The 13,400-nt window shown below is 39.3% G+C and overlaps 1 protein-coding gene across 1 annotated transcript in view; it reads right to left on the bottom strand.

Moving 5' to 3' along the window:
* Window positions 1-1,628: 1,628 nt before the first annotated feature.
* SYN2 (synapsin II) overlaps window positions 1,629-13,400 on the bottom strand; it is a 184,586-nt gene continuing 172,814 nt past the window's right edge. Inside the window, exons 11-13 of the mRNA XM_027748521.2 lie at window positions 9,657-9,717; window positions 5,614-5,881; window positions 1,629-2,710 (exon numbers count right to left, since the gene is read on the bottom strand). Coding sequence (XP_027604322.1) covers window positions 2,575-2,710; window positions 5,614-5,881; window positions 9,657-9,717 — 465 coding nt within the window. The 3' untranslated portion in view covers window positions 1,629-2,574. The remainder of the gene's footprint in view (window positions 2,711-5,613; window positions 5,882-9,656; window positions 9,718-13,400) is intronic.

The raw sequence follows: 13,400 nt of genomic DNA, 5'->3' as shown, positions 1-13,400 counted from the left end.
CAAGATTGAACAGACTTTTCGTAAAAACTCTTTTTTTTCCCAGAGATTAGTATTTTGGAGATGTGTTACAGATTGCTTAGAAAGGTCTTAAACATGAAGCACTGCAGGAGGAACACAAGCAGGCACCAGCTTGTGTGCGACACGCTTTAGCACGCTCGGAGGCATAAAGAAGTTCTGGCATTGTGGAGAGGCAATGTGTTATGTACATTGTGTGGGAGGATACACCATACAGATTTGATTGCATCATCTTGCTCTCTTTTTTCTTTCCTTTCTTTCTTATTTTTGTTCCAGATGGTAAAACAAAGACTGTAGTGAAACCCGTTTTCTCCCAGGAAGAGGTGGGAGGGAATTTTATATGAGCGAGAAACTTTGCCTCAAGTCGAAATCTGGGGCTGGACTAATGAACTACCTGTAATTCATATTGTACTAAATATTGCTGAAACTAGGCATGTACTAATCATGACACATGCCAAACTATGCATAATTACTATGCTTTCTCTGTAGCAGTAATTAATTTGTGTTAGCAACTTTGATTAATCTTTCTAATCTAAAAGTAAAGTGCCTCTCAGACATGAAAGGCTCTGTAAGTGCTCGAGGTTGTTATTGCAGCCCAGTGGAGGGTGTTTCAATCCAGTGAGGGGGACAAAGCTTGAAAAAATCAAAGTATAGCTGATATATATGAACTAATAAACTCTTAACTGTTAACGCATTCTGTTTTTGTCACAGAATTCATCGACTAAACTACAGGCTTCTGTACACAGTGCATTCATCCTGAAAGAAGAGAGAATTGTCAGTGAGTAAGAGAGCTCCTCCGAGGGTCATTCCAAAGGTGGGGGACTGAGATTCCATCTTACAGAGGGCAATGCTCTGTATCTGTTTCCAATGTTGCAGTGCAAACTCACCCAGAAATTCCTTTTAGTCTTCACCTGCATTGTTCTGGGCATGGTTGTTGAACTCTGGAACAGAGTCGGGCCTTGCTGTCAGTCCCCAAAGGTGCCAAGTGTGTTGGCTGTGAGGGATTTGGACGTGCCTGCTTTTCAGGGAATGTGTGCTCAGGTCCTCAGCCAAGCCAAGCCTGCTGACAGGCAGAGCCACTCGAGGCTCGTGTCCGAACCCAGCTCTGACATCACTGCACAGCCAAGTTTCCATCCTTCACTGCCAACCTCCCGGCCCCAGCCAGGCTCCTCACCCAAAGGAATCCAAAACTGCTGACAGGACTGATGTCAGCAAAGGTTGACTCTGATTTACCCAGGCTTCATAAACTACCAGATCTACAGGAGCTAAAATTTCTGAGGCAAACAGATGTGTCTCTACAAACCCATTACAAAACCCATTTGGTTTTTAAGTTACTGTGGTGTTGCTCTTTTTCTCCCTCAGACGTTAATATTACAGTTATTTTTTTCTTGTTTCCCCTTTTAGCACCGTTTCCTGGCAAGGAATACTGTGTCATAGGCAAAAAGACCCAATAATCTTTTGGAAATGGATAATCTAGAGATTATTAATGAACTTCAGGTTGATTTAGAATTTTTTTTTTTTTTTAAATGCAGCTACTACCTCAAAGTCTGGGATCATTTATGTTTTCACAAGTGAAATATTTTTGAAAGACACTACTTACTAGAAAATGTAAATGTGATTCCCAGAATTTATACATTTTTTTTATTATGCTGATTCAACAAAGGAATTAATTGTGATAGTTTATTTTCTTACAGCTGTGGTTTGTGTCCAAATATTTTATAATCATAAAGCTACCCCTTTGATATCACTCAAAATAGACAATATATATTGACATTAAAACAAGCTTTGTAGAAGACTTTTTTTTTAAATCAGGCATGGGACTTTACATTTATTAGAAGGTGTTCACAAAAATAGGGGTAACATCATGCATATTCTTTGCAACTAAACCCAGTTATGGTTACAGTTTGGAAATAAATTTAAATAGACATATGGAGATACAGTAGTACATTTACACTCTATTTATGACATTTATTGTACTGATAACTCTCAGCAATACATCAGAAGTCTACAACCAGCTGATGGAAGGATTGTATAAGGAGGAAGAAACTGCTTCAATTTCTCACATTATTTATGTGGCTTGACAATGTCAGTGTGAATTGCCTCCTAAATCTGGGAGGCAAGAACAAGTCAAGAGTATACTTTTGCAGTACAAAACATTTACACACAAAATACACATGCATTGCAATGCATTGGGAATGGGTAAAGCAAGGAGAAACCCATTCCTCAATGCTTTATTAACACAGTTCTACAAAGGAGTCTCAAATAGGATTATATACTTCAGTCACAGTAAGGCCACAATATTACAATGGATAAGGACCTCAGACTTCAACATTCTGTGGTAGCAATTGAACCCTTCATTCTTTACAGATGTTTATACATGTTCCTGGATGGGATCTCATCAAAGTCCTCCTGCTACTTATTTTTTTTCTGTAAGTTTAACATATTGCTTAATACAACAGTTAGCACAGTAGAGAAGGGTACTGGAACAGGGAAAACAAAACCTATGGAATATTCACGGAGTTTTCAGACTATATGTTGGGTGCATTTAGATGAAGCTGGCTAATCAGAAAAGAGACTAGCAAAGGATTTCCTCAAGTTTCGGATGGTTTCAGCTTTTGCTTCGTCTTCATTCACAGATGACCGGAAGAAGGAGGATTCTGTGAAGCTGAAGGCGTTTGTCAAAGACTGAGACTTGCTGCAAGACAAAAACACAACAGGTTTGGTTTGGTCACATTGTCCCCCAGCTTCTGTCCATTCATCACTTGTGCCAGTGAGGAGAACAGGAAAATCACAGAACCACAGAATGTGCTGAGTTGGAAGGGACCCACAGGGATCATCCAGTCCAACCCTCAGCCCTGCCCAGACCCATCCCCAGGAGTCACCCCCTGTGCCCCAGAGGATCAGCCAAATCCTCCTGGAGCTCTGGCAGCCTTGGGGCTGTGCCCACTGCCCTGGGGAGCCTGGGCAGTGCCCAACCAGCCTCTGGGGGAAGAACCTTTCCCTGAGATCCAACCTGACCCTGCCCCGACACAGCTCCAGCCATTCCCTAGACAGTGAACAAAATGGGCATTGACCACAAGCAACACAGTTATGGGCAACCCACCACATTCATCCTGCACTTTGACTTAATATCTGAGGAAAACATTTTTTTAAGGCACACACTGGTGGTTTGTTTTCTTTTTACAGATCTGAAACATTGTATTTCAGTAAACTGGATGGTGTAAATTAGAACCTGAGAAAAATGGGGGCCTGCCTACTAAATCCAAATCACAACTGAACATGGACAATTAATAACTGGGTTTGTTATGGCTGAAAACAGTTATGCACAAAGAAAAATTAGGTATATTGGCAAGAGTTTGAAGAATGAATCCGAAAGCTGTAATGTGCTCTCTCTTTCTCTCTCTCTCTCTCTCCATATTGGACATTAGATCCTTAATGGAGGCTTAATGACAGTTTATAGCTTTAAAAAATACTGCAAATCAGATAGAATTTTTCTTGCCTATAGGCAGTTAGTCTAGCAATGCTACTCCATCCTTAGTGCTATCATGTAACTTCTGTGTGAGTTTCCATAAGCACGAAACACATAACACACAAGGAAAACAAGAAAGAAAATAGCTAAAGTTTAAAACTTTAACTCCTGATTTGTCAATTAAAATAATATCTAAAAAATAGGCTTGTATTTAAATAGAATACATAATTGAGTTATAAACTTCTTACAAAGACATCCCTGCATTAGTAAAACTAGTTAACTGATTTCATTTTTATCTCAGTACAATAGATTTCAGTTTTGGCTATAGTAAAACTGAAACACTTTTCTTATTCTGATTGCTTGAGACTCTTCATGGTTTGCAGCCTCTCTACTTCTAAACTAATAATGTACAGCAAACAGTGCTACAGGCGTTTTAGGTTTTTCATAAATTATAGTTGTGCTAATGAGAATAGACTGATAAATGTTTGTTTGTACTCACTGAAAGAGGGAGGGTGGGAAGCAGCACTTGACTTGATTAGTAACACAATAAGTAGCCTAATTAAATATTTATTCACAGATTAATAACATGTACATACAGGTTAGGCAACAGCATGTGGGTGAATACAAAGCATACACATGCAAATAGAGTTAATCCTACAGGCAGGAGATCTGAGCCTTGGTGTGGACCTAAAACTGCTTCTGAAAGTTAGAAAAACTACTCTCATTATGACTTACATCTTAAAAACTTTAATTTCTCCTTTGTTATTTTGTTTTAAATAGACACTCTTCCATTTGAAGAAGAGAAAAATGAATCTAGATGTGAACAAAGAACTAAAGGGAGAAAGCTGGAAATGGTACAGTCCTGTAACTGTTCTTAGCTGCTTTTCTTCAATGTCAGGAGTTGTCAAGTTAAGTTTCAAACTACAAACTAGTTTCCATCTTGCTTAAGAAAATCAACCTCTCTATTCACTATGTATACTTAAATGATGGATCAATGAACTTGAGTTTTAGGATTATAAAACAGAATAAAGAAATACACTGACCTATGAAGGCAAGGAAAATACCCTCATCTTTGCATTTTGTCATCTAATGTCTCTCTTCCACTCAATGGGGCTCAGGGGAGGACTCAGAGTTGTTTCCCACCACTATTAACATATGAGTGGGTGGAACAAGGGGATCTGTGTTCCTGGGATGAAACAAAGCCTACATGCCAGTCTTTTATGTACCAAAATAAGGAGAATGTGCCTGTGATTCCACCAGCAATAGGATTTATGTGCTGAAAAACTGCAAGTCATTGCTAAAAACTTCCCCAAGTTTTCTGTTTCCGGCTGGGTTTAAGCTGTGAGGATTCCTTACTGTAAGGAATCTTCCAGAAGTGAGATACCCAGAGACAGTTCTGTGCAGCCTTTTCTGTGCATCACCTGGGCTCTACAGTCAGTGCCACCACCCAACCATGGACCAAGTGCAGCTGTAAAGAAACAATTTGGCAGCCACTGTCCAAAGTGTTCACTGGGATTGTTTCTGAGATAGGCCTTTGGAAATGGAATCTGTTGTCTGAGTGACTGCAAGGTTAAAAGTTTAAATAGATAAGACTTCCTCTTTGTGTGCAGACTTACAGCACACCCAGCTTGTGAGTCAGTGGCACCAAAAGGAGGAAACAAAGAGCAGAAAGATGATGTGTTTTCAGACCTCACTAGGGCAGAGATTGCACAACTACTAAATGAAATTCTGTGCACTGCTTAGGATATAACAGATGATACTGAATTACTAACCATAAACAGGTATCACAGAATCACAGAATATGCCAAGTTGGAAGGGACTCACAAGGATCACTGAGTCCAACTCCTGGCCCTGTACAGGACCACCCCCAAGAGTCGCACCATGTGCCTGAGAGGATCATCCAAACACTCCTTGAGCTCTGTCAGGCTTGGTGCTGCTCCCTGGGGAGCCTGTTCCACCACCCAAAATATTAAAATATTTTGAATACTTTGAAATACTTTAACCTCATTTTAAACCTGAGAACGTACGTCCATTTTTTTCCCTGAATATTAGCCCAACTCCCAAATTACAGTTATGGCAGCAAGATCTGTGTTACGAGGAGAAAATAAAATGGATAAAGCAAATCTTACTTAAGTTGTGGATGAGACTGAGGCTTCTGTTGTGGAGCAGGCTGTGGAGCAGGCTGTGGAGCTGGCTGTGGCTGTGGCTCTGCTTCCTTTGATAATCTGGTGCTGGGAGGACCTTGAGCCTGGGGCCGTGGCTGCTGGGTGGTGGGTCCGGGTGGACGCTGTGGCTGGGAAGCTGAGGGCTTTGCTGACTGCCCCGGGGGGAACATGCGCTGGGGCTGCAATGGCTCCTGGCTTTGGGATTGCATTCCTTGGGGTTGCACTGGGCCCCCTAGGTTTCAGCACAAGAAAAACTTCATAATCTTATAGTTTCAAAGAGTCCTTATTAGACTTCACATCCAACACTTCAAAATAATCCTCGAACGTGATTAATTCTACTTCTGAGGCAAAATTCTATTCATATGGATCGTACTGTCAGGTAGTCAATACTACTAATCACACTCCGTACATTAGTAACTTGCTTGGAGCACCTACGATTCACCCTTTAAATTGCTAAATAGTACCCAATTTATCCCACCAGTAGAGGTACTGACTTCAAACCAAATCAACGGAGTTACACCCAGAATAATGTTGGCTCAAGTTAAGGAGAGGCTGTGAAATAACAGTAATATCTATTTCAGCAATATAGTTACTATTTTCTGTGTAGTTATTGCAGTTTTGTTCCTCCGAAGTTTTAAAATTATTTCTGTAATAGGCCTCTCAGATTCACTCTTACAGCAGTAAAACAACTTTATACTGAAATTTTCTGGCTAATTTAAAGTATTTTAATAACTTACTTAACCCCTTAGTGAGATATGTCAAGAACATTACAAGAAACACAAGAAAGTCATTACTAATTCCTCACCAAGATGATCTTTCCACTGAAAAGGAAGGATGCTGGCAAGCTACTGCATTAAGTGTGAAAATGCAACGTGTAGTAGAGACTTAGGTTGTGAAATCCACGGCTGAAAGATGCTACATCATCATACAGCAGGTTTTTTTCTGCTTTCTAACTGAAATAGTGCTGTGTCAGATATCAGTGGGCTGCTTTTATCTCATACCCCATGTCTGATTGCGGTTTTCTGGACTGAATGTTATAACTGAATCTTAATTCTTGCACATGACATGCACACAGGACATCTGCCTTTAGAGGAAGAAAGGATGGGGTGAAATTCTGAGTATTTCTTTGTATCGTTTCACTCAGGAAAAGAGCTTTGCTGAACAGTAAATACTATAGAACAGAACTGATCTAGATGTTCTAGATACCTGGGAATTTTTAGTCTTACACAGATATTTAGTGCAAGTGAAAGACTTCATCTAGTCAGGTCTTAAAAGCAAACCTTTGTATTTGGAGGTACCGCTGCAATACATGTTTTTTTTTGGTTTTAAATTGCTAGTGTAGTCAGCTTTCCCCTTGCTACATGAGATTCCAGTGTATGTGTCTGACAACAGCACGTGCTAATGTTTCAGTAAGTTTTCATACAGTCGTAGCAGTGTGTCAGTGTGATGTAAAAAGATAAATAGCACGTACTGTATGTTAAGGAATGTGCCTTCATTGTTTATTAATTTGAACCGCTTTTGTAGGAAATATTTGAAGGTGATAACATGGTCTTGCAACATCTTAATAAGGATCATTTTCTTATTAGTCTCCTTTCACTCAGTATTGAAACCCAGAAAGGATTTTTTCCCCCACTTGTACATACAGGCTTGAATGCCAGAAACTTTACACTGAAGACAGATATAACTTTCTTTTATTGCACATTAAGCTGTACAAGATATTTCACATAAAAGATATACTGCTGTCACATTTCCAGCGTTTGCTCACTTTCTTGCAGCTGGGTTGTACAAAAGGCAACAATCATGAAAGAAACTTTTACCAAAAATAAGTCAACAAAAGTGAACATTAAGCCTACACTGTAAAACATCTGTTCCCTGTTACCCACAATATTGCACCTAAGCATGCTGACATGCAGAGAGACATTTTGGCTTGTGTCTTGGCTGTGGGATGTAGGAATACTGTGTGCCCCTGCAAATCCTTGACAGTCAACAGGCTAAAATCCTGCCTGGAACACCCTTCTGTTCACACACAGCACACAAATGTGTGAAAAGCACTTGTGATCACTGGTACTACTCCATGCAAAACAAAATACCAACTGCTTGAAAGAAAATCAGTCATCAGATTCATTTCTCCACCCCAGGGCAGTATGGTTTCTTCACTTTTAGGGTGTCTGGAGGGAAGGATTTGTGAACCTGATTCTAAGTGAAATTTTCTTAATATAGAACAAAATAGCCAATGCCATCATTGGAATACTCACTGACCCAGACAACTGCTGATCACTAAAGCAAAATATTCATGTAATTTACTGATAGGTAGTAAACAGTAGCACTTACCACAAACATTTAAATAGCTAATAATGCATACCTTAATTCTCATCTCACCAGCCAGCTTGTACAAATAAAAGAAACACTAAGAATGATGAGACTCACTGATAATTTTTTCCAGTGCTTGTAGGGAAAACAGAAGTAGAACATAAGGCTGTTTTCCTTTTAAACATAATTGTTTGCACGAAACTAATGGCCACTACTCATCTTTGTACATATTCAAGACGAAAATTATAGTTTTGTGGCTCATTTGCAACTAAGCTCTCTGGTATGCCACTAGTGTGCAGCCTGTGACTCTGGGCTAGATTTCTCACAACAGATTAACTGCCTGTCTGTGGAGTTCTCATAACCATTACATTGTAAATGGGTTCTGTAAAAATCACAAATAATTTACCTACAGAAAATCTAGCACTTGTCAGGCATCTCAAGTCTTTTTGCATCTTTGATGTCAAGCAATTATTATAAACCTCATTAATGCGGACAATGTCGGGACTGATTTTCTTTATAACTATCTGGATAATCCTAGGTGTAAAACAGTAGATAGACCTGAGTTGGTAAAGAAAACCACTGACACTGTTGTCTTGCATTCTAATCCAAGAGCAACATCCCTGGCTGGTTAAAGGTACCTTGGTCTGCCATCCCTTCACATCTCAGTATTTGAAAAAAAATGAGCTCTTATAGGAAGTTTAACAGTCCTTGAGGTACTTCTCACTAAACAACCTGGGATTTAAATCTTAGGTAAGTATAAGATTTTTTGAAAGTACTTGCATTAGTTTTCATTAAAAATATCCATAGATTACTAATTCAGAATGACAGCAAAAGGTACTACTTAATTGAAATAGGATACATTAAATACACTTTCACTGAGATATTGCACATAGGTGGCCCATTTACATAGCTTTGTAGCTAATAATTTAATGCAGATTTACTAAAAATATGAATACCAGTATGTAAAATAGAAGATATTTTAAATATTCCTTGGGAAGAACTGTATTTTATGGAGTCACTGAAATATCAGACTTCCACTTGTGTATAAGTAAAACTCAAATGTTAATAAACTTTATAAAATTATAAATAAAAAGCCTCACTAGCAAATTCTAATCTAGACTTTTAAAAATATATCTGGATCACCTACCTATTAGTCATGCACACAAAAATAAAGGCTATGAGTACAGTGTGCACACACTCACAGAGTAAGCAAAAGGATTTAGATTTGCACCTCGGTGGTATTTTACTGAACGATATATATATATATATATATAATACTCCAAAAATACTGTCTAACCATCCATAATGTACAGTTGCACGGGGCTCTAGAGAGGCACATTCTTTGTACACTGTTGACAACAGCCCTGAAATCACGAGTTTTACAGAGGAAAGTTGGTAAAGCATTACACGCACAGACAGGAACAAGGAAACAACCAGACGGGAGAGTTGACACTGCATAGAAAAAACACAGTCCAGGTCAGCACTGAAACAATGCAAAAACTGAACAAAATTGAGATGTTTGCTTTTGAGATTGTTTGTGTTCATTTCTTTTCCTTTCCTTTTTTTTTTTCCTTTTTTTTTTTTTTCCTTTTTTTGCTTTAACCCTTGCTTTTAGTCTCAATTAGATATCTAAGTAGCCTGGACTTGTTTTGGTCCTACTGCAACGCCATTACAGTCGAGAATGTACTGTAAACAACCTTGAGGTGGTGGTCGCTGAGGTGGTATTTTGTTTGGCTCTGGCTCCTTTAGTGATCCACTCTGGAAAATACATTTGAAAACAGAAGAGAAAAAAAATTAGAGTAGCTTAGTTCCAATTTTCCACTGATTTGTCTTTATTTTCATTAGAAACTTCTTTAGTGTTGGGGCTGAACATACACTTAAAATTTATTCCAGATAACATTTTTTAATTTAGTTGCTGTCTGACTTGATATATGAATCTTGGGCTAATCCAAAGCTCTTAAAAAAATTGTTTTCCCTTTGCAGCGTGTGATCACAACACAAGGAATGCCTGCTCAAACCTACCTCCATTTGTGCAAGGTTTTTCTCCTCAGTTCCTAGAACTGTGAATGACTTTTCTGTATCTCAGTACTTCTGCTCTGTTTTTTTTAGGATAGACTGACTAGGAAATAGATTTCAACAGATATCTCTGTGTAATTTAAGAAATAATTTATTTCTAACTCTGTTCACTTGTATCCACAAGTGTGAGCACAGCAGGGTGTTTTGCAGCCATAATTTCACTTTGAGGAGATTTATCTGGCAGTATCTTTTTCACATGTAAACTTGTTGAGAGGAAAAGATGGGCCTGAACCAAAACCTTGGAGCAGAACATCCTCCCATCTCTAACATTTTGAAATGTGAAATACGTTAAATCACTGGGCATAATAGCTTAGGGGTTTTTTTTCTCTTTAAGAATCCAGAAATTAAATTGCCATCTGTCAAGAGGGAAAACCCTCAGAATTTATTAAACAGTAAATGTAAAATCAATTAAACATGTTTCTTGCAAGACTTACTGTTTTTTCCTGGTAGATTTGCAATTGATCTTATAACTACAGAATAAATCTTAGTCATTGAGCTGTGAATTCCTGCACAGCAATCCAGCACTTACAGTTTTAAATGTTACAAGACAACTCTCCATCACATGCAGCTGTTGCAAATTGCTTTGTCTGCTTCAGCTACATAAATAAAAGGACAGAGGACAGGTCTAAAACTCAAATTACTCAGTGTTACCAACCTTCAGAAGCCCAAATGAGGAATAAAAGCGATACGTACAAACTCTGCTCCTTGTATGACCTGGCCCAGTTACATAGTTCTCGGTTAGCATCGTTGTGAGGATGAGCATATATAGAAAATAAGAGAATTTTGTAAGGAAAGACACAGCCGGCAGAAAATTTTGTACTGCTTTAGTGTGGGTTAAAGTCCTCTCTGTTTTGTTTCCCTCCTTCCTCTAATTTTCTGAACCACATGTAAAAGCTGCCGTGCTCTCCTCTCCATGTTCAGGACCCGGAGTGTTTGTGGGATCCACTCACTGGAACAATGTGCATTTCCAGCAGGAGCTCCCTGGAGACCGGGGCAATCAGCCCACAGTGGAAACCTTGAAAAGCTGCCCTGGAGGAGCCAAGTCCTTTCCTATCCCATTGTTCTGGTGCACCTGGCAGCCTCCTCTGTGCCCGGGCACCGCAGAGAGCCCCCTGTGACACAGCCAGTGCTCTCAGAGGAAACCACAGGCATTGGGCCTAAGGAAGTCCAAGAGTTCTCTTCTGAAGCACTGAACAGACCATGTGGCTTTGTCAGCAAGCACACATAATATTTCATAATCACAAGGACTGTGATCACCATATGGTAGGCTTAGGCAGGGCCATAACCCAACCTGTGTGTTCTCTGCAGGGGCAGAGGGTGACTAGGAAGGACAAGTGTTATCATTTTTCTACCGAAACAAAAGATTACGTAGGTAAAACTCATGTTTTATTTAGAAACTGAAAACACGGGCTGGCAGTTTGAATTCGCATCTACTTTAGTGTTAAAAGAACAACTGCAGGGCCTCTGTCTCCTCCATGCTTTGAGGATGAAGCAAATCTGCCATTTGTTATTGCCCTGAAATGGTCCTGGGTTTTATCACACAACTGAGCTGACTTGGCGTGACAACACCAGCACTCATGCAATCTGTATATCTCTCCATCTTACAAAAAAATTATTTTATCCTAAATTAAGCTTTCAATAAACATTATAGGAGCTTGCTAATCCTTACCTAAACTCTTCCGAAAATTTAGAGCCTTTGTGCATTTTCTGTTGAAGATGTATTTCCCCCTCTCCAGTCACTGACTGCAGCTGTCCTGATTTTACCACCCACACATCCTTTTTTTTCCACCAGATATCACCTGGTGCTTCCAGGAACCTCACCCACACTCCAGGCCAATCACATGGGTATATTACTTTGGCTAATTAGCCAACCCACCCAGGCTGACCCAAAAAGTCTAATTAGCATTACATTCCTAATTGAGAAATCTTACTCATGGTTTTTCAGTGGTCTGTAGTAATCCAGCCCTTTTCATGAGTCTTTCTTTCAGACAGTCAGAAACCTTGATACTTGATATTAAAGACAGGCTTTGAACCAGCCTCATTTGCTGTCCTGAGCCAAGACCTTTAATAAAATCCAGGCTTCTTCTAAAACACCAGTTGTTGGCACATTAACTCCAGACTGTTCCTTCTCACCTCTCCAAGGTGCTGTGCCAATGTAATTGTGAGAGCTGCTCACTCCTCACAGGCAGCACAGCCTCTCTGAGCAGAGATGCTGGACCAGCCCTGTCCTGCAGATTTATTCATCCTTCTTGGTTTTTTGTGTTCTCCTTTGTTGCCCAGCCTAGAATCTCACCCTACTACCTCCTTTTAGCACAAACACGTTTTCCTGTAATACAGTTCTGATCTACAAACTTGCCTATTGCTGATTCATCAAATCAAACATTAAATGCAGCATATACCATGAAAAATGACCCTTCATAGTTTCTTATCTGGATGCTCAGGGCTAAAGAGCAAAATTATCAGTATAAAAGGACAGTGTTTGGTATGGTTTAGGATTACCCGAGCGAGGTGTGGTAACTGATGTCATAAGGAGCCTTTTTGGTTTTCATTTTAAGGAACACGACTTTTATATCACATCCAAGTTCCCCAAAGAGAAGGGATTGCTGATGTTGACAGTAACATTATAAAGAACTGCTTATAGAAGCTCTCCTGTTCAAAGGGCTTTATTGTTTATATAACTATCCTAAAAAAATAAGGCTTTACTTGTGGAAACCTCTAAGCCACATGAATGCTGCAAATATACTCCAGTGATTTCTCAGCTCTGGCTGTAAGAAGAGATGATTTGGCTGTATAAGGATCTTTAAGAATATTGGCTAATTACAGCCAAAGCAGAAACCCCACTACTTATCTAGAAGACAGATGTCTCTAGATTCATCTGTAACACTTCCTTCCTTTCCATACTTACCTGAAAGTCTCCTTAGAATTTCAGGGACAGAACTGGAGGAAAGAACTGTTTGTTCTACACAACATGTTGCATTAGAATTTGATCAAGGTATTACTTCCTTTTCTACCTTGTATATTTATATAAATGCAGATTGGATCTATATACACTTGAATTTTAAATAGTCTGAAGAATGCTGAAATGGGTGGGAGCAAAAGCAGCAACTTGGCAGGGAAATAGCCCTTGGGCAAAAGAGATGCTAAACAGAGACCTAGTAAAAATTGATTTTGATTTGGCTGAGTTTGAAAACTTTGTGAACTATAGTTGGAGCACGTATAGTTGGTTTTGGGTCTCGTTTCGTTTTCTTTGTAAGGCAGGGACAGAAGCTTTTCCTAGGTATTTCAATATTTGAAGGGAAAAGCCATATTTTTCAGGTCAAGAAGTAGAGGGATCAATTGAGAGCTGCCAAAATATGAGCTGAGTT

This window comes from Pipra filicauda, unplaced genomic scaffold (assembly GCF_003945595.2).
Source record: "Pipra filicauda isolate LSUMZ 115617 unplaced genomic scaffold, ASM394559v2 scaffold309_size868695_pilon, whole genome shotgun sequence".
NCBI classification, from domain to species: domain Eukaryota; kingdom Metazoa; phylum Chordata; class Aves; order Passeriformes; family Pipridae; genus Pipra; species Pipra filicauda.
This window is presented reverse-complemented; position numbering and strand designations above follow the sequence as displayed.